This window comes from Melopsittacus undulatus, chromosome 2, assembly GCF_012275295.1.
Source record: "Melopsittacus undulatus isolate bMelUnd1 chromosome 2, bMelUnd1.mat.Z, whole genome shotgun sequence".
In the NCBI taxonomy this organism is placed as follows: Eukaryota; Metazoa; Chordata; class Aves; order Psittaciformes; family Psittaculidae; genus Melopsittacus; species Melopsittacus undulatus.
The window spans coordinates 65204734-65231934 of record NC_047528.1 but is presented as its reverse complement, the minus strand read 5'-3'; the positions used below and the strand labels follow the sequence as shown (position 1 = coordinate 65231934).

Here is a 27201-nt window from a genome sequence, read left to right as displayed (position 1 = left end):
TGTTCATCTCCACCGACTGTAAAGGAGAGGCTGAAGTGATGAGCAGATGTAGATATCTACACTGAAAGTGTCAAAATTTAGGTGGGATGACTCCCACGCAGCACATCTATATATCTCAGATATCTTCAAGGCTACAAGTGCAACCAGAAGCACGAGTGGCATGCATCCAAAATAAACCTTTGTCAAAATATTATCCAGAAACACTTTCTGGGATAAAGGGCTGTTAAGCAATGTAAGAGTTAATGGGGTTGCTTGCTATTACAAAGAGGGACCTAAGGTGTGGCAAATACCATTGCAAACTTAAAGCATGACACCACTTTCATTGGCAAATTAGGCAGCCTGTAATATGTGCATGTATTTAGCCTGCTGTGGGGTGGGACTGAGCTATCTACCATCCCTGCAGTATACTCTGCCTATTGTAAATCCACATACTAATTTACCCTTACGATAACTTGCTTGTGCTTCACTGGTAGCAAAGATTTCATTCAGGGCAATCCCCATACAAATGTAGTACCTTTTCATTGTATTTAAAGCATAGATTATAATGAAGAAGATAATGATGATTATTATTATTGCTACTACTACTTTATTGCTACTATTAGTACTGTTGCTAGTGCTTTATCAAATTAGAACTGGGGATTCCTGTGTGCTAAGCACAGCAGACATATACTGTAAGAGGTGGTCCCTGCCACAGAGAGTCTTCTGGAGGGAAGGGAGAGTTTAGCGTGTAGTCATTGTCAAAAGTAGTCCACAGGTCAGCTAAAGACCATGAATCCTATTTGCAAAGGTAAAGATGGTATCCACAGTTGGTCTAGTGGTAAAATCCTCTTTTCTTCTGGGTGTACTGGTCAAGAAATTTGTCATGGTTTAAACCCAGATGGTAACTCAGAACCACACAGACACTCACTCACTTCCCCTTCTTCCCTCCCCCCCGTTGCTCCCGGAGGGATGGGAAGGAGAATCGAAAGAATATAAGTCACATTGGTTGAGATAAGAGCAGTCCAGTAACTAAGGTATAACACAAAACCACTACTGCTACAACCAATAATAATAACGATATGAGAAATAACAAGGGGAGAGAATATAAAATTAAAAGGGGAAAGAAAAAAGAAAACAATAAACACAAGTGGTGCACAATACAACAGCTCACCCCCTGCCAACCGATACCCAGCCCGACTTGAGCAGCATCTAGCCTTTCTGGGTAACTGCCCCCAGTTTATATACTGGGTGTGACGTGCTGTGGTATGGAATACCCATTTAGCTAGTTTGGGTCAGGTGTCCTGTCTCTGCTTCCTCAAAGTTTCTCGTGCCCCTCCTCACTGGCAGAACATGAGACTGAAAAGTCCTTGATTGGGGCAAGCAGTACTTAGCAACAACTAAAAACACTGGGAGTGTTTTCAGCACTGTTCTCAGGCTGAAGTCAAAACCACAGCACTGCACCAGCCACTGAGAAGGAGAAAAATAACTGTTACAGCTGAACCCAGCACAAAATTGAATCATGGCTATACTTAAGATGGGAAACAAAAACTTTTTGGAAAACAAGACAGGTAGATACAGAAAACATACCCTTCAGCTGTAAAACAACGACTCTTCTTTCCCTGCCTTCCTACTGAAATCTATCAGTGAGGAATGGCCAGTGAGGTGGCAGAAGCATGCTCACCAGTTTGCTAATCTGCTATACACATTCTCCCTATTTTCCAAGCTAAGGAGAAGAGAGCCAATGCCACAGAGCACCTGAGGGAATGTCAGGAATTCAAGGAAATGGCTCCTTAGCCATTGGTACTGATGTCCAGGCACTTGAAGAACTTAATGCACAGTGATCAGGAGGTGACTCTCTGCTAATGACAGAGGAGGATGGGGAAGAACATAATGATACAAAAGGCTTCACCTTAGACCTGGTCAGTCGCAACATGGAGACTTGGGATGAAAATTATTTCCTCTGATGATGGAATAAGCATGGACAAAAAGCATATGCGATTTCTTGAAGAAGAGAAAAAATCGTTCATAACTGTAAACTACTCACTACAGCAGAAACTATAGAAGACATTGCGTCTGATGTGTGGGGCTGGTAGGGCCCAGGACAGGACACCTCTCTCTTCTAGCCTTGTTACTGTTGACTAGCCACTGATGCTTTGTCCTGTGCTATGTCATCTTTGCTGCCTTCCTGCCCATTCTCTTCTCTAGTCCACCTTGCACAGTGGGAATTCCAAGTAACCTAACCAGATTCAGCATTATAAAAGGTCTGCTGGATAATTCAATGGAACAAAGAACAAACAAACCAAACTCTTATCTTTTGAAATGTAGCTCCTTCTATGGACTTGACACCTAAAGTTTTTTCTACCATCCAAAATAATTGCAAGGACAAGTTGTCATTGTTTTCCAGAGTCCTCATTTATGACGTTAATTACGGTCATGCAAAGGATTCATGACTTCAGCAAAAAAACAGGAGATAGAAACCTCAGTCCCTTGTTCATAATTTCAGGCTTGGCAGTCCACAAACCTGTAACTACTCACATTAATGTCTCAGGCACCTTAATTTGTCCACATCACTGAAACCAGTCTGAATGTTGTCTCCTGCTCTAGCTCTGCCATTATTCTTAGTTTACTGCAGACATAAAGTGTAGACAGCTGAGCTAGACACCACAGGCTCTAAATAGTCAATGGAAAGAAACAGACACTTTTAGGGTGCAATTCATCTAATCTATTTTATATGTATGCTTACAATGAGCTGCTTTTACACTCTAGGCAACTGCATTTAGACACCTGATAACAACTCAAAGATCTCCAAAGGAGATGAAGAAAAAATTACAGAAGAAATGAAACAGAAGAAATTGAATTTCTATATTTCCTGAAATACATAAGACACACTGTCCTAGAAATAAAAACCTTTGAGGATATGCATGCAATATTTCAGATTATGGAAAAAAAAGTAATAAGAATCAGGTCCTCCTAATGCTCTGCAGATTTCCAGATTAAGTCTCTCCCTACCTGGAAATACGGATTTCCTGCCCAGCACTGTACTGGAGTACTCAAGTTCTTCATACCCAAATTCATCAGTTTATGCTAAAGCAAAAGCAAAGATGTGTCTGTTTTTTCTGTCTTATCCAATAGATGAATATAATTTTAAAACTAGGACTGAAACTGACTCCACTAAAAGTTAGGAGGAGAGAGCCTTCCTTTAAAGAGCTTCCAAGGACCTGTCTCTGTCCATTTACTGGGTAAGAACATGGCATGTACTTTAGAAAAACGGCTTTACTGGGTGCATAGATGTAAGTTAAAGCATTAATGCAAAGCAGACAGGACTTCCATCACATCAGCATATTTTGAACTGGTGCCATCAGTCATACGATGGACCTGGGAAAGCACTGGCCCTTGGGGAAAGCACAGGTATCCTACATCCCTGGAACACCCTCACACCATGTGTGGCCTCTTCCATATCCCATCAAGGCATGACCTATGAAAACCACTGCAGCCATCACATTTTTTTGAGCCATTTACATTTTTGTATAAGCAAGTCTCATGCAGCATATCCTAAAAGGTAAACCACACAAATACAATGCAAAGAGACAAGCAGTCTGTTGGAGCAGTGCAGCTGTTTCGTGACAATGATCACTGATAACTCAGGCTATGTACAAAAGTAGTTCCACAGATCTTGAGAGGATCCGTATAAAATGATGAAGAGGAGGTACTTCATCCACATTTCCATGCCTCTCAGTCCCTGCTTGACTTTATGAAATGCACGAACTGCCTCAGTTAATTAACTTCCTGCATTCCCTGAGGAATGACTGCTCTCAGGTCTAAGCAGAACAGGTATCTGCCTAGATTGTAAACACTCCTCCCTCCCCAGGTACTATGCTTCTCCTCTTTTTATCTCATATTTCCTTCTCCCCACAATGGTTCCTTCTCTTTCTTCTCTTTGTCCCTTTTCTTCCACCTTCTGAGATCCCGCAGGGAGAAGAGAAACTGCGCTTAAGATCTCTGTGCTAATTCCAGCGGGGCACTAGGCAGAGAGAGAACAAGGTCTTAACAGGTCGGATGAGAGAGCTCATAATGGGGTAGCACAGCGAGGGCAACAAGGAAGAGGCACTGGAAGGAAAAGAATAGAGACAAAACGAAAGAGAACCAGAGAGAGAGATTTAGGAAAGAGACAAAATGAGAAGAAAATTAACTGGAAATGGATCTGAAAGTACTGTGAAGGAAAGGCAGAAAGGAAGATATGTGTTAAATAAGGAACAAAAGTGACAGAACCTGAGAAAAATATACTAAGGATGTTTCTGCGAGTGCTGCATTTTGCCTGATGGGAAACATGGGCTCCCAAAAATGAGAAAAGATGAGGAAGGGCTTGCTGGTTATTCAGTATAATTTTTCAGGGTGAGAGAATAATCAAGGCATAGTTTTGAGGGGAGGAGTCTGGTGATTGGATGCTTTATGTGGAACAGGCAAATACACTCGCTGTATTTCATATGTATTTACAATCTTGCTGCTAGATTTCTGAATATTTTTACATACATTAAAGTGTGTGATGTGGCTGTGGAGTTCATGGTTTTATACTAAATGTGTGTATTGACCAAAGCATGTAAAAATATCATTCCTGGTAGAAAAGAGGAGCACAGAAAGCAGCCTTGTCGTGTCTGTAGAGCCCTGTGCAGAGGTAAAAGCAGAAGGTGGCATAGCACTCCCAGCTTAATTGTAATTTGGCTAGGGCTTGTCTACATGTGGAAATTTTCAGTGCTAGCTTTCCAGATGAAAAGTTTGACCTTAATGTTTTGCACCATGAGTAATTCAGTTTAGTCCATTTTGGAGGTGGATTAAAATAAATCACACAAAGACAGCTGTAACAGAGAATAATTCACTTAGAAAGTGAGGGAAGTATGTGAGTGAAAAACAACTGTTTTGCTCTAAAAATCCTCCCTCAAACTGATTTTATAATAGCTTCCCTGTGCAAAGGAGCCTTTAGCTCCCTTGCAGTGCTGGGAGCCCACATCAGGACTTCCTCACTAAGCAAGCCATTGCTACTGAGGCAGTTGCATAAAACTCAAGCAAGCTGTGAGCCTTGCAAGGCTCTCCACTCATTTCCAATTTGAGGAAAATATCACAGGGTTATTTCTTGCTTCATCTTTGTTTCAAACGCTTTAATCTGCCCCAGGATTCCCTGCCTCTTGCATTTCACAGCATGTTAGGAGAAGGATCCCTAGGCTTTTCCATTTTTTTTTTTTTTTGTGTTACTCCCCACAGCCTCCTTGTGTTGGCTTGGTTGGAAAAAGGTCTGAGTGGGTGTAATAGTGGGTTGCTGCCCTAAATGTTAAAGAGCAGAAGCCCTTACCTCTGGACTGGAGTAATGGGAGGGCTTGCTGCCGTCACTCTCGCTGGAGCTGCTTTCGCTCTCTGAGTCAGACTCTGAGCTGGTCTCGGATTCACTGGAGCTGCTGCTGCTTGACCCCTTGCTGGAGAGTCCCGAGGCTCGGGCGTTGGATTGCGGCACCACCAGGCTGCCAGCCCCCCACACAGCCCATTGTGGAGGGGGGAGGGAAGAGAAGAAAACAAGAACATAAAAAAACACATGTAAAATCATGATGTTTTAGGGAGCATACTTATCTGAATGCTTGTGTGTTTGTGTCTGATGCTAACAAAGGGTGAAATGAGTTCAACACTGCACTATTAGAACTGGGGGAAAATATGGGGTTACCCTCCTATCCATTTAAATCCATAACCTTTGCCATTTCTTCTTCATTTGAGGGAGGGTCAAGTTTTCACTTCAGCTTGTCTCTTTTCTCATTCAACAGAACTTTTAGGATATAATAAAAATACCCAAAGTTAAAATACAGTATAGAAAGAAGTCTTACACTATCTAATGAACACTCTGAAAGAGGTAAAAGCAGGAGATGGAAAAGGTGAACAGAGTTGAACGGAGTTGAACTCCACAATACCAGTCATTTATAAGTAATAATAGCAATAATGATAATAGCAGTAGTAATACATCCTCACTGGAGTTTCCGACCCTCATCTTTTTTCTGCACACTTCTTCACCTACCCGTAAATGACATGGTTACCTGTATATACCGTCTTGATATTAACAACTGCAAGACCAAAGGCTCTGATCCTGAGAAAACCTGAAGAGCTGTCTTGTGCTTCTGCATGTCAGTAGTGCAGTGCTGTCAGCAGAGCTACTCGCCTTCTTAAAAGTTATGTTTGCATGCAAGCATTTGTATTATCAGGCCTGACAGCAGAAGAAATGTATACTTTCCTGAAATAGTTGACCATGCATATTGAAAATATAGCAGTCATAAAGACTTGAGTGTGAAATGTCCTATTAAGTCATCCGGCTTATTCCCCAGGCAATGGAAGATTGTTCCCTATAGCAGGGTGCATTTTCGAGCGAGTTGTCCAATTTGATTTTAAGTAACTTGAATGCAGCTTTTACTTTTACCCCTGGGAAACTTTCTGCAACTAACCCAAATTCCACTGTCAGAAATTTCTCCCTGCATTCAACCTGAAGTTGCCCTTTTTAAATTTATTGTTACTTATTATTTCATCTTATTACTAATAGTTACTATGATAAATTGTCCTCCTCCCTTTTTGCTTTCACATATTTGCAGACTGTTTTCCTGCCCTACTTCAGTCATCTTTCAGACAAGGCCTTACACATTCACTTCTTCTGATCTTTCTTCATAAGTCATTATCTCCAGGGATATGGGATCATTTTTATGGCTCTTTTCTGAACTCATTCCAGTTTGTCTATATCTCTGTGATAACAGGATGCCCAAACCAGAGTGCAGCATTATAGATGGGTTCTCACTAGAGCCCTACAATGAAGGGCTATTACCTTCCTGCTCCTTGATGCTTTGCTTCTGTAAACATATACCCAGGCTGTGATGGAATATATAGTCCATTAACACTCCTACCTCTCTTTCAACACTCTTTTCTCCAGAATTCTTCCACCAATAGCTACTTTTTAGATTAATTGCTTCCAGAGAGATTTAGCTTGCTTTTTTTCTTCATACCAGATCTCATTTTCTTCTTTATTGCACATGCTTCCAGCTCTTTTGATTTATTTCTTTGCCCTCGGAGGTGTCTGCAGCAACTTCTAATTTAGTATCAAATGCAGACTTAATTAAATGGTTATTCACTTCCTTTTCCAGATCATTAATGAGATTGTTAAATAAACCCCACATGAAACACACCAGTACCCTAATAACCATCTCTTCCCAACTCCCATTCATTGGTGTTTATCATTACCCTTGTTTATGCTCCATCAATCCAATATTGTGGCTAATGCAATGTGATCTTGGAGATGCATTTTGTGAGAAATAATAACTAATAATTAATTACAGTTCTGCTATGTTGCACCTAATGAATTGTCTTTACCTGCTAATGGTGCATTTCATTCTGGAAAACTGGTACCTGACACCTGACACAAGTCACATATAACAAGCAATTTCTGGGGCTTTGAAAAGAGGCTGGGCCATCAGACATGCAGTTTCAACTCCATGATTCCCCATGGCCACACACTTCCTGGCCCTATCCCTGCCTCCCCTAACATATGCCAACCTTTCCCACTGGACCACCTGTCTTGCACAAGCCAGTACTCCTACCACATCACCTTTTCTTAGAGCGTCCCCTTTGCCTTTTGCTAGGACATGGCACAGCTGTCCATGGCTTTCTTGCTCCAGAAAGTTTCTGGTTGCTTGGAGAATCATGCTGCTGTTGGAGAGCTTGCTGTACCCTTTGAGGCACAGTGAAGCCAGACAGTGCAGAAAACTTCACCTGTGATCTCACCTTACTAATTAAAGCAGGTAAAATAAAGAGGAGAGGAGGAACTGACATCAATTTATACTTTTTGACCTTCATTTCTATCCTTGTGGCCATCAGACAGTAGAGAGAGAGGCAATAGTAAAAGCCCATGCTCTGGCAAGATGGCTTGGTGCTACATGAATGTTAGCAGAAGTGCCTGCCAGCTCTTGGGAGGCAGGAGGTCTGTCATCACACACAGGCATTAAACTTGCCAGTTACAATGAGTGCCTTTAAAAACTTGCCGTCTGCTATTTTTGTTATTATTCATGATGTCTTTGTCTAGCCAGGCAGGTATGGTAAATACGAGATTTTCAGGCAGCCATTTGTATAACATGAAGACACAGAGATGCCTGAGACAGAAACAGCCTATAAGCTTGTAAAATTTTTCCTTCCCAGAGAAGGAAGAGTGGTATTTTGTGCACTGCTCTGGGACAATGCTGTTCTCCTCTTGTACAGGTTGCCCAGTAAACTCTAGATATAAGTTGCTTACTTACATTAACAGATTACAGTCAATCCCTTGCTAATAAAATAGAGCCATATAAAGGCCATTGTGCATAGGTTTTGATTTTTTATTTATTTTTTTATGGGAGTATGAAAAGGAAACTGTCTTTTCTGACAGTGGAGCTTAGGGAATGCTTTTGACAGTGTCTGACTCTGATGGATTTCCAGTGCTTTCCACAACAGCCTTGCGACTCTTGCCTGAAAAGTTCTTCAGCATCACAAAACATCTGCACATTTATGTCCTGCCCTTAGTGGCTGTGGTTTTAATTTTTAGACCATTATTTTTGTTAGGCATTGACTGAAGTATTCAGAATTGCTATATAGGGGATGAGGAAATAAAAATATCCCAATGTAATATTTCTTTCCTGTTGTGACATGAAATGTTTTTCTAGGCTGCTGAATAGAAATTGTTACTACAGCCATAGATATAAAATACAACTGTTGGACTCTTCACAAACATCTGGAAATCTACGTTTGCTGCTGTAATGGTAGTCAATATACTACAAAAATTTAACATTACAATATTTTTTCATTTATGCTGATACTGTTGAAATCTCCTGTCACCTTTTTACATTTTTCCATTTTAAAATATCATGTATTCTGATAAGGATACTCATTATATCATAGGGACCAGAGTGAAAATAATTATATGTTTTTTCATGAATTCTTATTAGAAAACAATCATTATTTTAAATTGGTGACTTCCATTTTGGACTGTTTTTTCTAAAGTATGTAAGCAAGATCATGAAGTCAAAATAAAAGACCGATTTACATTTTAATGACCATGGCACACAACAGTCATGCATATTTTGCTACTGGCTTATGCCCCAGAATTAATTACTACATCACAGAAATGGTAGTTTTATTTTAAGCAATTAAACCACAATTTGTGTAAGAACCACTTTTCTTTAAATTCCTTCATCAGAACAGTCACTGTCTGACTTGCGAGAGTAAATACCATGTTAAGTTGCCAGAAGTTCATTAATAAGATCAACTAACAACCAACACACCATCTGAAGTTTCTGTTCAGATATCTCCCATCATCCTGCCTACATGGAACTTGGGCACCTAAACACTGTGCAAGCCTTTAACAATGTATTTTCCTGCATTGTCTAGGGGACAAGTCACCCTTCTCTGAAAAACTGCTAGAAGCCTTGTAACCTGACTCTTTCTCAGATATGCAGATTCAAAACCACAGTAATTTGAGGAAATTTATACTTCTTCCCTACTCAGACTAATTTGTGATCCAAGTTGAGGGGCGGATCCATCTCAACCCCTGGAGAAGCCTGAAAGGTTAGTTGTGGTGGGACCAGTTATTAGCACCATCAGAGTGGTGTGGCCATAGCAGCTCTGAACAACACCAGGGTGGTTTAAACACTTGTGCAGGAAAGTGCAGGTGTTTGCTGTTCAGTTGGTGGAGATGGATTCCCAAATCAGGCTGCTTCAGTGGCCCTCAGGAGACCTCCTGAGGTTAATCACCCTGGACCTGGGTCCTGCTCTATGCTTCATATTAAGCTGTTGCTTACAGCTGCACGACTTTCCATGCTAATAAATCGTGACATTCATGGCCACAGGAAGTTCCCAGGCAGCTAAGCATATGCTGAATTGCAGGAATTCAGTCTCAGAGTTTCAAAGATGGTCAGCATGGATGCCTGATTAAGGTACAAGTAAAACAGATGCAGCTCTTTACCAAACTGCTAGTATTTGGTAACAGTGTTAAATGGATTCAAAAGAGAAAAATCCCTGTTATGCTGAAAAATTTGGCCAGTATCATTTGCATAGTTGTGATCATCTATACTATTTTTCTTCTAAATCTTACCCTACGGCAGCATACACCAAGCAATGTGCAACTGTCGAGTGTCCCTGACTCCCCAAAGGCTCCCTTTCCCCATAGGAAAGAGGAACACAACAATTAGTGCGCAGAGTTGACTTGAATAAACAAATCACATTGTCAGTGTTTGAGAGGTAAGCATGGAGAAGGTGATCTGGATTAATATAAAATATCATAAACTTTTGAGAAAAAACCTAAGAAAAGCTGTATGAATGCTCACAGTATTTGAAGTATCTGAAAAATCTATCACTGTCTGGAAGATCAAGGCCAATTGTGGGAAAACAATACTCTGAAACAGACACCAGTCCCTTGGCTAGTATAAACTGTCATAGCTCCATTGACTTCAATTAGGCTACAGTGATTTAAATCAAACAGTAAATCTGACCAAGACTCTGAAATTGTATTTCATGCTCAGTGATGAAAACCTATTCCATGGTTTAAAGGAGTTCTGTTGGCAGAGCTCTACTTTTATTCCAGATTAAAGTACCTGAAACACAACTTCCTTCTTCCCTTGGAGCCAATCTAAAACTCAATGAAGGTTTTTCACAGAAAAGTTTTTATCCCTTTGTTGTGAGAAGCAAATTCCACATGGTGCTTCCTCAAAGCACAAACTGAGAGCATTGTGCCAAGATCTGTATAATTATCTCTGTTGCCTGGCACTGAAGACACTGTATGTCTCCCATGCACCCAGTAGGGAATTCCTGCGTCGATAATTGTGAATGAATCACAAAGGTAATGGAAATGCCCACTTCTCAATGCTGCCCCTGTGTATTTTTCAAGTTCTGTTTTGGTGAAGACATCTGAAGTATGCTTACCATTGGGATCTATCTGGACTTGCAGATCAGGCCATCCCAATGTTGTAATAGAACATATGGAGGTATTTTCTGATGCAACTGTAAAATGAATGCCAAGTAATAGCACCATAAGGATAGCCTACAGAATGAATGTGGTTGTCATCCAATCATTTCAGGCCAAAATCATGCTGAGGAGAGGGAGATGATACCATAAACTCTGGAATATGCACCCACTTGAGGACAGACAGATACCTCCATAGTTTAAAATACGAAGGTTGGTTTTGTACTTAACATACAAATGGGAGTATAAGGAGCCTCTGCTGTATTTTCAGGTCTGCCATGTTGAGACTGAATTACCAAACCAGTTGACCCTTTCACAGCTCTGGTCACTGTCCTAGTCATACATGGGGATGACTGAACTTGTCTACCTTCAGTGTGTTAGTAGATTTCCTTTGTTGTTCTTCAAAAAGCACTTGGATATCCTTGTTCTGAACACAGTACGGAAGTAACTCAAATTTATGGTTTTGTACTTTTGCTAACCAAGAGCGTGAAACCAATTAGCTGTCTCGGTCCTTTACAGTTACTGATTGCCAAAACCTATCGCTCACTAACAAAAAAGGCTGCTAGCCCTGCCATGGTTGTCTGTTTGGGCCTGAACGCAAAAGAATGAGGCTGGGCACTTCCCTTTCTCCAGGTAAACGATTTCCCAGGAGTCTGTTAATGTTTTTAGGAAACAGAGAAATGTTTTCATACCTCATTCCTATAATGGATGAGGTATGAAATAGGAGTCATGATGAGTGAGAGTCCTGGAGGTTGTTCAGCTTGTCACAATATATAATGCTTCTGTGAAAGCACTGCATTACCTTAGCCGCACCACCTTTCCACAGCACAACTAATAAAGCACAGCTGCCAAGAACAGAGTTCATAGACTCCACCTATATTTTAACACTGTCCTTGGGAGCTGCTTAAATAGTTTGTGCTGACAAGACTACAAGTATCATCTGATAATGCAAACCTAAGGTAAATCAGGTCTCTTCAGAGAGTCAGGTGTGCCTTGTGTAATTGCAGCTTAATTGCCAGAATAGTCGACAAAGAAAAACGAATTGTTAGGAAAGGCTTTTTAGAAAAACAGGCTATGAAGCTCACACACACACACACACACACACACACACAAAGCCCTCAAGAAAATTCACTCTGGCAGGAGGCCCTAAGGCCTGGTTGATACTGGAAGCAGCAGAATCACAGCTCCCACCTTAAAGAAATATAGTAGGAAAGAGAAAAGCACTGGAAAATACCTTGGCTAAAAAAACCCTCCAAAAATAAAATGCTACATAACAATAAATAGTGACATCTCTGTATAAATAGCTCTATCAGGAGGACTGTGTGCTGGGGTATCTGAGATGAAAGTGTCCAATAGACCTGGAGCAGCATTAGTGTGGGGATGAAGTGATTAGTTAGCAGGCTGACAGCTGTGCTAGGAGCATGGTGCCAGATTCCAGTGTATGCTTTCCACTGCTGCCAAGTGTTTGCTTGTCACTCCAGATAAATGGAGCATCAACAGTGTTTTATTTGACCTGCTCACAAGAAAAATAAAGCAACTCTGACTTCCTCAGTGTGTTTGTCGTTGACCTTGCATCAGCTGAATAGGAGCAGAGAGATTCTTTGGTCCAGGAAAGTTAACTCTTTAGTAGAAGAGGAGTTATAGAGTCTTCTTACCTTGGTAGTATAATTGGTTTCGTAATGGCTTGAAGTACACTGACTTAAAAGGAAAAAGTAACAGGCACAGCCTGTGTGTCTTATACTGTCCTTGGAACGTGCCCTTGGACCAACAGTCTGGAGAATGATTAACAGCTTTGAGAACGGTCTGTGAACAACCACCCTGCTGCCTCCAGTGTAGAATCAGAAAACTGTTTCTACAGAGACATTTTTTTAGGAGGAATTGGGGAACAGAAATGAATTGTAAGTAGGTGAAATTGTTGAGAAGATTCAGTCAGACAACACTGCATTTGATGTCCTCCTGACACCAAGGGAAATGGCTTTTGTGTTTTTTTCCTTCATATGAACCCACATATGCATTGTGAGCTGTATGGGAAGCAAGGGAGGTTCAACGCCAATTCCTTTCCATAATTTACCTTTTGGGTTCAGTGAACTCCCTCTATCTGGGGGTGGTGTACAATATGAAGACCTATATCCATTCCCAACTCATTGCTTCACTTTCCCATTAGAGGACTATTAAAAGCTAATTCCCTGTCAGATTCAACAGATATCAGTACCACCTGTCTCAGAAATAGATCCTTCACTGATCTATTTGAAGGTGCTTCCAGTGGCTAAGTCTTTGGTGGGATAGGCTTCAACTCACTGGAAGAGATGCTGCAAAGATAAAGGTAGTTAAGCATTGGAACAGGACATCACTGAAGATACAGAATGTTATTTATGGTAGTTTCAGAAACTAGGTAAGGTGGAGGAACAATGCAAAATGTTCTGTAGAGTAGCATTAATCCTCTACCTTCAAAAGGTCTCATCAGGAGAATTTGGTATGACTTCTCTGAAAATTAGCCTGGGTATTGCTTTTCTTGTCTCATTCATTTCCTAGAACATGAAGTATAGATGTACCTCTATCCAAGAAAACAGCAATTTTTTGCTTGTGAGTGACAGCTTCATCAAGCCCCAGAAGACAACCACTGCAGTGCAGGCTAGGAAAATCCCTGTCTGCACTGGCATACCATCATCTTATTTCAGAGTTACTGTTAATATAACTCGTGTTGTGGCTGGCCATCTCAACAGACAGGCTTTTGTAATTTTCAGACGCATTTGTGCCTCACTTCAGCACGGCAGTCTTTTGCCTCAGTCAGCAGGGCCTTGAGTATGGTTCTGCCTTGCAAGACCTTTCGCTAAGCTCTGAGTGTCCAAATACAGATGAACTTGTGCAGATAAAATTACTAACTACCATAATGGCTGTCCAAATGGGTGCAATAAATTTCAGCGTGAGACAAACTCTCTCAGGTTTTACTGACTCTTAATGTTGCTGCTGCCAGCTTTAGTGTTACTCTTTGACTCAAGCCATATTCTGTTGTCTCCCAAAGGTCTTTTCGGCCTGTCAGCTCTAATCAATATGCTGCCTTGAGAAGGAGCTTGTTTTAAGTAGGTTTGCTAGCCATAAAGTACGATATAAAGAAAATTTGACTTCTACTCCTTGTCAGCATATATCATTCGCTATGCAGAGCAGCATTTAGATGGTCTGTTAGTTGAATCCAAGTGCTCTCTTTTATATGTTTCAAGAAATGACAAATGCCTGGAAAAAATGCATAGTTGTTCTACAGAAGACATTAGACAGTCTCAGGAATGGCAAGCAGAACAGCCAATAAAGCCCGGAATTTTAGCAGAGAGGATGTTAAAAGCTAATTAGTTTGAGATTACTTGAAGACTTGTAAAAGGTTCTTATGTTCTCCATTCTGATGTAAGTACAACCTGGTATCCAGCAATATCCCAGACTATTTTAATATGTTTTTAGAAAGAGTTGCCTAGGACATGCTGTTTATCTATTATTGGCATTCTAGTTCAAAACAAAGGATGTTTAAACCCAATTTGTAGCTGTTGAGTATTTGCCTGTGGTGCAGCCTTATCTTCTCAGGGGTCTGAGCCACTGGGGAAAAAAATTAATCCCATTCTGACAAGGCTCAGATTTTTGACCCCTTATTCTGGCTTAGTAGCATTGCACTTTACAGCTTGGATTGGAGTACCCAGAAGTGCTCCTGAAGAGCAGGAATGGTCTGTCTAGTAAGGGTATCAGGATTTGACCAACTGTAACCCAGCAACACAGTGTGCAGATACTTGATGAAGGATTTTAAGAGAGAGCAGCCCATACTAGTAACCTACTGTGCATTCCTCAGATATCATGTGGCCTGTGAAAAACAATGAATAAATATGATAAGCTCAAATATATAAATATATGTTAAGAGTTATATATAAATTGCTCTTTACAATTCACAAGAAAATGGTGAATTGCATCCTTTTGTTAGATGCTGTCCATGGAAAGCAGACTTGGTTTGTTCATGCACACACACATGATGAGGGAAGGCAGAAATAAATTATGAAGAAAATATAATTTTATTTGCTTTATTAATCTAGAATGTGGTACCAATATGTCTGGACTCAGTGGCTCCCCAGCTGCACCCTCCTGCAGGATGCTATCAATCCTTTATTTCTGTGAAATGTGCTACCAACTAGTAGGAAAAGCACTAGAACTGTATGAAATTTTAATTAAAAAAAATTGTCTTGCACCATGCTGTGTCCTGATGTAGTTAAACTTATATCTTCCAATATACCTTTCTATCCATATCTCGTATGTTTTGCTGTTCATTAACTGCCATGCACCTTTTTAGGTTTCTTATGAATTTACAATATCAATAAAGCATGCCTAGGTGCCTTTGCCTATTCTACAATGTATCTTCTGTTCTCCCTGCCTCTCCCAGGGAGGCAGAAAGGAAATGCACTCATGACAGTAGGAAGAGAGTATGGGAGCAGAGAGAAATATTGCTCATTGGAGTTGCTTCTCCCTCCCGGTGCCACAATGAGCTGTGCTGGTTTTTTCTCTTTGCCCCCAGGCTAATAGTCCCTTTCTGACACTCTGGCTGTATTCAGAGTGGTCCTGCATTCTATTCCTGTATTCTATGGTCCTGCATTGTCCAGGATGATGTGCTGCATGAAGTGGTGGACATCTTCAGATCATGAACGTATGTTTAGCAATGTGATCCAGCAGGGAGGCTGGTAAAGGTGTAGGAGTTGTCAGAGTAGTTAGTGACCAAGTTAGGAAAGCTAAGGCCCAATTGGAGCTAAACTTGGCAAGGGATGTTAAAGATAATAGGAAGGGATTTTATAGGTATGTAGCAGCTAAAAAACAGACTAAGGACAATGTAGGTCCCCTCCGGAAACTTTCAGGAGAACTGGCTACACAGGACTTGGAGAAGGCTGAGGTTCTGAATGGCTTCTTTGCCTCGGTCTTCACTGGCAAAGGCTCTGACCGCAGCACCCAAGTCTTGGAAGGCGGACGCAGGGACTGTGAAAACGTAGACCTTGGGCCCACTGTACATGAGGATCTGGTTCGAGACCATCTTAAGAACCTGAGTGTACACAAGTCCATGGGCCCTGATGAAATCCATCCGTGGGTCCTGAAGGAGCTGGTGAATGAAGTTGCAAAGCCACTGGCCATCATATTTGAAAACTCATGGCAGTCAGGTGAAGTTCCTGATGACTGGAAAAAGGGAAATATAACCCCCATTTTCAAGAAGGGGAAAATGGATGACCCAGGGAATTACAGAACAGTCAGTCTCACCTCTGTGCCTGGCAAAATCTGGGAGCAGATTCTCTTGGAAGGCATGCTAGGGCACATGAAAAAGAGAAATGTGCTTGGTGACAGCCAGCATGGCTTTACTAGGGGAAAATCCTGCCTGACCAATTTGGTGGCCTTCTATGACGGGGCTACAAAAGTGATGGACAGGGGTGGAGCAGTTGACGTCATCTACCTGGACTTGTGCAAAGCGTTCGACACTGTCCCACATGACATCCTTGTCTCTAAATTGGAGTGTCATCAATTTGATAGGTGGACCACTCGGTGGATAAAGAACTGGCTGGATGGTCGCACTCAGAGAGTTGTGGTCAACGGTTCAATGTCCGGCTGGAGACCAGTAACGAGTGGTGTCCCTCAGGGATCAGTGTTGGGATCGGTCTTGTTTAATATCTTTGTCACTGACATGGACAATGGGATTGAGTGTGCCCTCAGCACGTTTGCCGATGACACCAAGCTGTGTGGTTCTGTTGATACTCTAGAGGGAAGGAATGCCATTCAGAGGGATCTTGACACACTTGTGAGGTGGGCTGATGCCAACCTCATGAAGTTTAACCATGCCAAGTGCAAGGTCCTACACCTGGGTTGGAGCAATCCCAGGCACAGCTACAGGTTGGGCAAAAAGGAAATTCATGGCAGTCCTGCGGAGAAGGACTTGGGGGTGTTGGTTGATGAGAAAATGAACATGAGCCAGCTTCAGTGTGCACTCACAGCCCAGAAAGCCAACCGTATCCTGGGCTGCATCAAAAGGAGCGTGACCAGCAGGTCGAAGGAGGTGATCCTGCCCCTCTACTCTGCTCTTGTGAGACCTCACTTGGAGTATTGTGTGCGGTTCTGGTGTCCTCAACTTAAAAAGGACATGGAACTGTTAGAACAAGTCCAGAGGAAGGCCATGAGGATGATCAGGGGACTGGAGCACCTCCCATATGAAGACAGGCTGAGAAAGTTGGGGCTGTTCAGCCTGGAGAAGAGAAGGCTGCGTGGAGACCTTATAGCAGCCTTCCAGTATCTGAAGCGGGCCTACAGGGATGCTGGTGAGGGACTATTCATTAGGGATTGTAGTGATAGGACAAGGGGTAACGAGTTGAAACTTAAACAGCAGAGGTTTAGACTGGATATAAGGAAGAAATTCTTTACTGTTAGGGTGGTGAGGTACTGGAATGGGTTGCCCAGGGAGGTGGTGAATGCTCCATCCCTGGCAGTGTTCAAGGCCAGGTTGGATGAAGCCTTGGGTGATATGGTTTAGTGTGAGGTGTCCCTGCCCATGGCAGGGGGGGGTTGGAACTAGATGATCTTGAGGTCCTTTCCAATCCTAACTGTTCTATGATTCTATGATTCTATGAGTCAACAGATGTTGCTGCTAGGAGTTCAGTGCCCAGCTGCAAGGGTGCACATTCAGTATTTCTTTAAAAGTGTATCAGGTCACCTGCCTGCAGCTGGAAAACAGCTGAGGAAAAGCAGAAGATTCGACGCAAGAGCTTTGCAGAGAAGATGAGACAGGCAGATTTCCAGGAGAATATGATTTTCCATAGTCACTGTAGCAAGAAAATGACTCTTTGGGACTTTTTTACCGTCCTGACATGACCCTGAAATGCTGCTAGACAAGCCTCAGCTTGGGGAGAAAGCTCAAGTGCTTGGTTTTTGCCATTAGCTTAGACACTAGAGGAAAGGGCTAGATGACATTGTTGATGACCAGCTTGAAGACCCCAGCAGGCTTTCAGACAGTTTTATTAATCATAAAAGTCATTAAAAATAGCCAGTTCCTCAGAGGCAATGTAAAAACAAAACCACAGAAGAATGAATCAGGGCAGGCATGTCCCATTCCTAGGAGCACTCTGTTCACATTCTGTGCAGGGAACTGAAAGCGAATACTTAGGAGTGAAACTCCCAAGCAATATAACCAAATGCTTTCTCAGGGAAGGGACAAGAGCTTTCTTATGGATGCAGATTCCACCACAGAAAGATATTTATGGGCTTTGTGTAGACCTCAGAGGCACTGAATTTTCAGACAGTCGACTCCAAGGCTTGCATGTCATATGCAGAATCAAGCAAGATAATTTCCCCTTTGCCTTTGCACTTGGCATTTTGTCTTTCACTTTTTGGCTTTTCCCTTTGCTCCTCTCTTTCCCCCTTATCCTTCTCTTTTCTCCTTGCATTGCCTTGCCTTTTTTTAATGGATAGAGATAACATTTACATACCTCTATGCCACCATACATTGCCTGTGCTCCATCTCAGCACTACTTAGTTGCATTTGCCGTATGAACCTGTCAGGGGCCTAAAGACGTCTTGTGAATCTTAGGGCTTCTCAAGTGACTTTAGATGCCTGTGTTAAGGTACCTGAATCCCATCTTAACTTTGTCATCTCACAGTTGTGATGAAATACTTCAAAACCAGCCCAAATGTGAAGCATTGCTATCCTCCTGGGTTTGCAGACAACCAAAATTGATTCTGGTTTTATTTGCTGATAAAAGGTATAAACATTCTTGACAAAATTAGTTTTATAGGGATGCTGACCACAAAACGCAATGGTAGTTAAAATGTAAGCATTCATTTCTCTTAGTTTAACTGGAAAGATTTCAATGGTGAAAAAAACTGAATGAAGAACTGGGACATAAGGCAGACAAAAAAAGAGGGTGGAGGAGAATCGTAGGAGGTGGGAAGGAGAGGAAGTCTACAGAGCCGACTTCTCTGTGGTCTGTGGGGCTGGTGACTGAGACACGTGAAGTAGCTGAATGATGCAGATCTGCCGCGCAAGGTGCCTCCGTGCACTACCAGGCAGAGTTTTTGGACTTCTGTGGCCTGGGCTTGTAACACTTGGGTGAGACACCGTGCACCAGCCAAGGGGATCAACTGTCTGGAAAGCAGCTTGGCAGACAAAGCCCCGAGGGTCCTGATGGACACCATGAGCTAGCAATGCTTTGTCGCGGCAAAGGCAGCCAACAGCACCCACCCTAGGCTGCAGTAAGAGGAGTGCTGCCACCAGGTGGAAGTGATCCTTCTTCTCTGCTTAGTCCTGGTGAGACACATCTGAAGTACTGGATCCCCCTGAAACCCACCCAAGAATAACTGCGTGGTCACTGAACTGCTCCTGAGCTCTGTTTGGCCATGAGTGTCCCCTAGCTGTGTGTTTAAAACTCACTCCGATGGCTCCATAACTCATTGCCCAACTTGACTTAAGTCTAGACTTGGCCTTGGCCACCAACTCTACAGCTGAAAACACATGCCAGCTGCATAACGCATGCTGACAGCTTTACCCACTGCTCCATCCTTTCAGAGGCTGCTCCAAACTCAGTGTAAAATGGACCCTGGGGGTGTTATGAGGTTCGCTTGCTGCATTTGGTGTATTTCATAGCAGGTGGAAGGTGCAGCAGCAGGCTGGAAAACTTCTTTCTCCTTCAGACATTTCCAGATGTTTTCAAATGTGGGCAACAGTGCCTGAGGCAGCCCACCAGGTCATGCTTTGTTTATTTAAGTGTACCTCACAGTGCCTCCTTCCTTCTGTAATACCTTGCTGTTAGTTGACTGCTCTACATTTTTGGGGGAGTATCTTTCAAGTGCAGTTGTATAGCATCACTGCCCAGAGGAACTGCTGACAGTGCCAGTGCACTGAGAGCTGCAAAATCCTTCCTTTCTGAAAGCAAGAGTAGAAAAGATTATCATGAAATAATGGACTAATGTGGCCATTTTATCTATGCTGCTCATAAATTACATTTTGAACCTGGCAATTGCAGGGTAATTAGGAAGAGAGTAGCTTTCCTGCAGGATCATATATTTCCTATTCTGCCTGCCTGACACACTCCAGTTTAATTTTTCCTTTGTTCACTCAGCTCAGAGAATGGCAATTACCAAAGGTGATAGCCTAGTGGCAATTTTTGAATCACAAAGAGACTTAGCACAGAAATGAGAAAAAAAAAAAAGACAGGTATCACTAGTAATTAAAATAATTTTGAATTAAAGGGACTATTTCAGTAATTGCTTTTGTACTGTAATTGTCACCATATAACCTGTCCTTATGAATTACTAACATAGTGAAATAACACTACTGTGGAGAGTGAGCTTAGGAAGACAGCTTTCCTAAACACGTAGCCTTACCAGTGAGAGATAAGTAATGTTTGGGCAGACATTTTGGAATGGTAGGTGATGCCACGGCTCTGATCGCTAACAGCCGTATGATTTTTCAGCCCTCCTTCCTGCTTTGGCCCTTTCAGAGAGGCACAGGAAACAGAGCAGGAATTCCCATCTCGGGTGGCCAGAAGAAGGTTTCACATTATTAAAATAGATGATTTCCTTCATCTAAGAGCCTCTGAGGAGCATAAATTACAAACAACATCAAAGCGAGTGAAAAGTCTTAGAGCAGACTGTCAAAGAGACTGCTGGGGTTTCCTTGGTAGATTTCCATTTTTAAGGAGTCTCAGCAATTTACTTTCTTTCCCAAAACACTTCCATATGTCTGTGGATTATTTACGGTTGTTTTGATTTTTGTTGTCAAGGGTTTTAAAGAAACAATATTGCAATTATTTAACATGGGGAAATAAATTTAGACAGACAGTGCCTGCAGTAACAAATTACTGGGATGATCTCATGGACTAAAACTTTGCAGACTTGCTCTGTGCTCTCCAGGGTTAGACAGCATGAGGTTAGATACAAAGAAAGGCAGTATAGCCAACTGGAAATAAATAAGATGCTGTAGCAACACAGCAACTAATTATTCATATTGCCATCCCTAATTTTACAGGATGAAACAGCATAGCTAGAGTGGTATAAGAATAAGAGCTGTGAGATACACTGGCCCAGATCTGAAGGAGACCTAAAAAAACTTTGTTTAACTATTATTGGAATTTATCTGATAAAAAGCACAAATGTCAGCTGTGGTCTTAGATTAAAAGTCATCAGGGCAAGATGTGAACAGATTCATATTAGCTTCCTAACTTAGGGTAAAGAAGTGACCATTATTAGAAAAGGCATCGAGAGACCATGTGCTGACAAGGTTATTAGCTATTCCAAAGGAGGTGGCTCCTGCTAAATGTGGGTTTTAAGTGCATTCCCTGCTGGGGAAGGTTGTCATTAGTTGCTGGGACATGGACTGCGCAAGAGACTTGTATGTCACACCTCAGGCTGTAGCTCCTGCCTGAAAGAGTATGGGTATATTCAGAAGTGATCTAAAGTCTAGATATCAGGATGTACTGACCACATCCAGAAAGCCACACTCCATCTGTTAAGGAAAAAGGATGGAGCTGTGAGAAGCATTGCCACTTTTCTGGTCACATTTTCAAGTTCTGTCATTATGTTGGCCTAAGCAATTCTTTCATTGTGCTGGCAGCCACCAACCATGTGAAATAAAGATCCTTGGGAGGAAAAGACAAATCCTAACAGTTTATTTTCCTTTAAGGGAAGGATCCCTCTTTATTTCACATGTGCATGAGTACATAAGTGTTTGACAGCAAAAAACAAAAAGTCTTTACTAATTGTTTCCAAGCCTGGAAGCAAACGCCAGATTCTTAAGTCTGAAATTTACTGCTGGTGAATTATTCCAAAAGTTGTTCACAGTTCTTACCTTGTAATTCTTCAAAGAGTATTTTTTCATAAATATTACATCAATAATTTAAAAGCTGCAGCAGCATATGATTTTCAGAGTAACCTCTGATTTGGGTTTGATGGCCAGGAGAGGATAAGAGCAGAAGACTAATCATACATGATAATCATGTGGTATGAGAAGGAAATGCCAAACTGTGCATCCCTAATGAGTTTGCTCTGATGAGTGTACTTCCATGGGCTGAAGCATAACAGCATCAGTTCATGGACCACTGGCAAGGACTGAAGAATGTAGTCTTTGATTGCCTTGTGTTGACTTGAACCTTTGTGAGGAGCTTGGCTGAAACATGAGCTGGCTTCTCTTCAGTTTTTCCTGATGGAAAACTGGATGTAGTTCCATCTCATGTCAAGCTTATAATTTAAAGCTGATTAACTTCTGCATTGAATGTGTTTGTTTGATAACTCAAAGCTCTGATTTACTGGTTCAGATCTTGATTGTGACCTTGATTTAATGACTGTATTGCCCATCATCAATTAGCTTGTTGTGGTTCTGCTAATATGATGTGTTTTAGATTTGTTTGCTTATTTTTCATACACAGGGCTGGCTTATTCAGTCCAATTGTAACATGAGTCATGTCAACTAAAGATGTACGTAACTGAAATAAGATACTCCCCAGCCATATGGCCCTGCAACCAAACAAAAAAATCTGCCCCCTCAAAAGATGGCATCAAGATTAAAAGCTATTAAAATGCTGTCTTAGTTAGCAATTAAGCTAAAAAACCCCTCAAGGTTGAATACTGCCTTTAGCAAGTTCTTTGCCAGGTGCAAGACAAACCTAAGGCAATTATAGACCACTCAGTGGATAAAGAACTGGCTGGATGGTCGCACTCAAACAGTTGTGGTCAACGGTTCAATGTCCGGCTGGAGATCAGTAACAAGTGGTGTCCCTCAGGGATCGATGTTGGGTCCGGTCTTGTTTAATATCTTTGTCACTGACATGGACAATGGAATTGAGCGTGCCCTCAGCATGTTTGCTGATGACACCAAGCTGTATGGTTCTGTTGATACGCTAGAGGGAAGGAATGCCATCCAGAGGGACCTTGACACACTTGTGAGGTGGGCTGATGCCAACCTCATGAAGTTTAACCATGCCAAGTGCAAGGTCCTACACCTGGGTGGGAGCAATCCCAGGCACAGCTACAGGTTGGGCAAAAAGGAAATTCATGGTAGTCCTGCGGAGAAGGACTTGGGGGTGTTAGTCAATGAGAAAATGAACATGAGCCAGCTTCAGTGTGCACTCACAGCCCAGAAAGCCAACCGTATCCTGGGCTGCATCAAAAGGAGTGAGACCAGCAGGTTGAAGGATGTGATCCTGCCCCTCTACTCTGCTCTCGTGAGACCTCACTTGGAGTATTGTGTGCAGTTCTGGTGCCCTCAACATAAAAAGGACATGGAACTGTTAGAACAAGTCCAGAGGAGGCCACGAGGATGATCAGGGGACTGGAGCACCTCCCATATGAAGACAGGCTGAGAAAGTTGGGGCTGTTCAGCCTGGAGAAGAGAAGGCTGCATGGAGACCTCATAGCAGCCTTCCAGTATCTGAAGCGGGCCTACAGGGATGCTGGTGAGGGACTATTCATTAGGGATTGTAGTGATAGGACAAGGGGTAACGAGTTGAAACTTAAACAGCAGAGGTTTAGACTGGATATAAGGAAGAAATTCTTTCCTGTTAAGGTGGTGAGGTACTGGAATGGGTTGCCCAGGGAGGTAGTGAATGCTCCATCCCTGGCAGTGTTCAAGGCCAGGTTGGATGAAGCCTTGGGTGATATGGTTTAGTGTGAGGTGTCCCTGCCCATGGCAGGGGGGGGTTGGAACTAGATGATCTTGAGGTCCTTTCCAATCCTAACTGTTCTATGATTCTATGATTCTATGAACTAAGCAAACCCTGTTTACATCTCAGCTTTGGAAACATGTGTTGTTAATCTTAGAATTGGAGTTGCCATGTGAGCTGGGTGTCACTTCTCCAAAAAAAGAGAAAAGTGAGACTTTTGAGGGTAATTATTTTTTTCAGCACAGGTGCAGAAAGTGCTTTTGAATGCCCTAAACTTTCACACAAACTAAGATTTGACTCACTGCAGCCTATCACAACCTGAAAACAGTGCTGTAAAATCTATTCTTTCAGGCAATGAATGGCCTTAGTAAAAAGTGGCATAGAATTTCTTAACCCAACAGAGACTCGTCTTTCCTCCTTCCAAATTTTACCTTCCCTTCATGATCTGGGAACTCACATTCCCTCCCCTTTTACACTGGCCAGATCACCACTTCTTTCATCCCTGTAGCTCTTGGATTGTTTGGAGAAGTGACTGGTAGGTCTGTGCAGTTCTGGAGTTTGCAGTTGCCAGGACTTTCAAGCTACCCTCCTGGTTCAGCAGCTGAACACTGGTGCATGCTATCCCTGCAGATCTCAAGTCCTAAGCAGCCAAGGAGTGTGTTGTGACACACTAATATGACTTCTCCATGTGGGGCAGTGTGAATTCATTTGCCATACGTTCCCTCTTTAACCAGAGAAGGTATTCATAGAGTTTGCAGTAATGTATTTAAAAGGCTGATGTGGTAAATTACTGACATATGAACAATGCAAACCAGATCCCCAATTTACTGCTGTTCCATAGTGATACCAGACTTTTGGCCATAAAAAACAACCCTAATAGTTTGGGTAGGGCAAATCCACAGTAATTGCCTGGTCTAACCAATGTGGGAAACCTTACACAGGCAGAGGAGAACAGCGATATACAGTGGACAGAAATTTGTCATGGCTCTTGTGATCTTAATAAATGGTTAATGCTACATTTTGACCAAATGGAAGTAAAGAATAACATGCATTTCATAGCGAATAATGTGGTGTTGTCTCAGATTAGCTAACTCCATCGAATGTTAAACCACTTGTCTGCTTTAACAGTGCCCTTTATATGCACACATAAAAAATACGCATGGGAATAATGCAAGACTCCAGGAGGGGGGCAGATATGCTTGCAACACAAAGGAGAAATTCCTGGATAATCAGGTGTCAACCTGGCACTTTTCACCAGCACTAAATCCCTTATAATTATTTAGGAAAATACATTCATTTTTACACAATACTCTGAAAATATCAGCAGTCTGAGGTTAAAATTTGGTGGCAGCTGACAAGCAGATAACATGCTAATACAGAAAATAGCACAAAAAGAGAAGTTGAACCAGAGGTCACAGTACAGCTCTGTATCAATTAGAGAGTGGTAACCTCAGAGGAGTGTTTAGGTTTTGCTGTCTTCCCAAACAGTTCTCTGGTTTGGCCCCTAAATGACTTTGCAGTTGTTGCTTTCTTCTTCAGCTTTAACAGAGAGAGGTGCTGTGCTGTGAATCCCTCCCATAGGAGGAGGAGGAGAAGGAAAGCAGATGATTTGACAGCTGGAGGAGCCCCAAATTAGGTTCTTCGAGAGCTCCACCTTTCAACATCCCTATTTCAAAACTGTAGGCTACAGATTTCACATCAGAAGCCTAATACTTTTTTTGTATTCTCACAAGTCCTGGGAGGTGTTTGCATGAGAGGGGTTACATGGAAAAGTTTCCAACTGGAAAAATGAGTGTGCTTGTTATTAGGTTCAGCAGAGTGGGAATCTGCCAGATCTGCCAGGCTTTTACAAAACTGCTCATTTTCACAGTCTTAGCTCTTTTAGCTATTTTTTTTTATTGAGTGGGGGACAAGCTCTATCTTATTAAATGAAAACAATAGAGCGAGAAGTTGGAAATTGCCAGGAAGCCTGGGAAAGACCGACACTCGACTGAGATTTCATTCCATGTTTTCCTGTTGACCTCACAGGCTTTCGACGCAAGAGCTCTGAGTACATTAAAGAAAGGCCACAGTCTCATTTGGTCCTGTGAACATTGGCAATATGTTATGGGGACAATATAGAGGCTTGAAAGGGAAAAACCGCAGCAATGTCCCCATGCCCTGGAGGTTTTGTCTGGTGCAATGCTGTTTAACCAGAACACTGTGAGGTTTTAAATGGCCATATGAGATTTATAGTAGGTCATGACCAGATCTCTTTTCAGGGCAAAGTTTGAAAAGTCCATTTGTCTCAAAATTTAAAAAAAGAGTCTGGTAATTCTCCAAGGTTTTTCCTCTTCCTCCAGGCAACTATTTTTGCCTGGCCAGAGTTCCTAAACCTTCCCCAAGAGCCCTTTTAATGTGGGAAATATTGTCTTAGTGTCTGCTATCAAAGGAATAATACTGAAGATTCAAATATTTACAAACCCACTCTCGCTCCCCATGGTTGGTATCAAGCTTATTAAGTTGTAGAAAAAGGGACACCGTGACCTTAAAAGAAGTGGCTTCAGGAAATCAGTATTTGAGGGCATTATTTGCAAGGAAGAATGATGGCTATTGCGGGGAACTGAATGGGGAAGACTCAAGGTGCAGGCAGAAATGCCCCATGTCTGGCTGTGGGGCCAGCAGCTGAGGGGCAGCCCGTGCTGGGTGGGTGGCATTGGTGGCCCCCCACAGCTACCCAGCTGAGATATGTCCCACCACATGTTGGCAAAAGGCATACACTGATGCGGCTGCTAAACTGGACAATGTGCTGGCCCCCTGCCACCCCCGTTTCTCCAGCACAGCAGGAAGAGCGATTGATCCCTTCCAATGATGGGGGCCACACCAACATTTCAGCAGTGGTTGATGCTGGGGTAGCCTCTGCCAGGCTTCGATTATAAAACTGCATGGCAGCACGGCTTCCAGTGGGACTTGCCTCCTGCTGCATGCCCTGAGATGGGGCAGCTGGAGGAAGCTGAAAGATGGGGGTCCTGGGAATGGCTTCAGGCACCCCAGTAGGCTCAGGGTGGTTTTGAAGCATGGGGAAAGGGCAGATGGGTCAGTCAAGACATTAAGGTTCTGTGAGGTGAAGCTGGAGAGCCAGCAGCAGAGGCTCTGGGGCAAGGTTCCCCTGGAAAACTTGGAGAGCCAAAATCATGGAGCTCTAGGGCTGAGTGGGGAGAGATGCCTGTTTCTGAGAGTTTCTGTTTCCACTTTTCTCTCTAAATGGGCTGTAGGAATAAAGAAAAGGAAGATGGGAATGGGAAGCAAAGTCCCATAGAGCTGTTGGGAATCAGGCTTTAGCTGCCCCTCACCAATGCCTGCACCACTAGCAGCCTGGGTATGAAGCAACACAGACCTCCCCTGGTTTGTGTGATGCCAGGGCCAGAGCAGATCCTTGCAAAAGCATATTAAAGTGTCTTAAAGGGTGACTGCAAAGGAAGAAATTTACTTGGCAGGTCTCTATGACTTTTCTGGAGTGACTTTTATCTGTTGTGTAATTCAGAATCATGGGATTCTTTAACCCTGCTTCCCCATTCTTCTATTTGACAAACTTGT

The 27201-nt window shown here is 42.5% G+C and overlaps 1 protein-coding gene across 1 annotated transcript in view; it reads right to left on the bottom strand.

Annotated features, from left to right (window-relative positions):
• The window catches only part of AFF3 (ALF transcription elongation factor 3), a 321016-nt gene that overhangs the window by 39824 nt on the left and 253991 nt on the right, over positions 1 to 27201 (bottom strand). The window contains exon 10 of the mRNA XM_034074643.1: positions 5324 to 5489. Within this exon, the coding sequence (XP_033930534.1) occupies positions 5324 to 5489 (166 nt within the window). The remainder of the gene's footprint in view (positions 1 to 5323; positions 5490 to 27201) is intronic.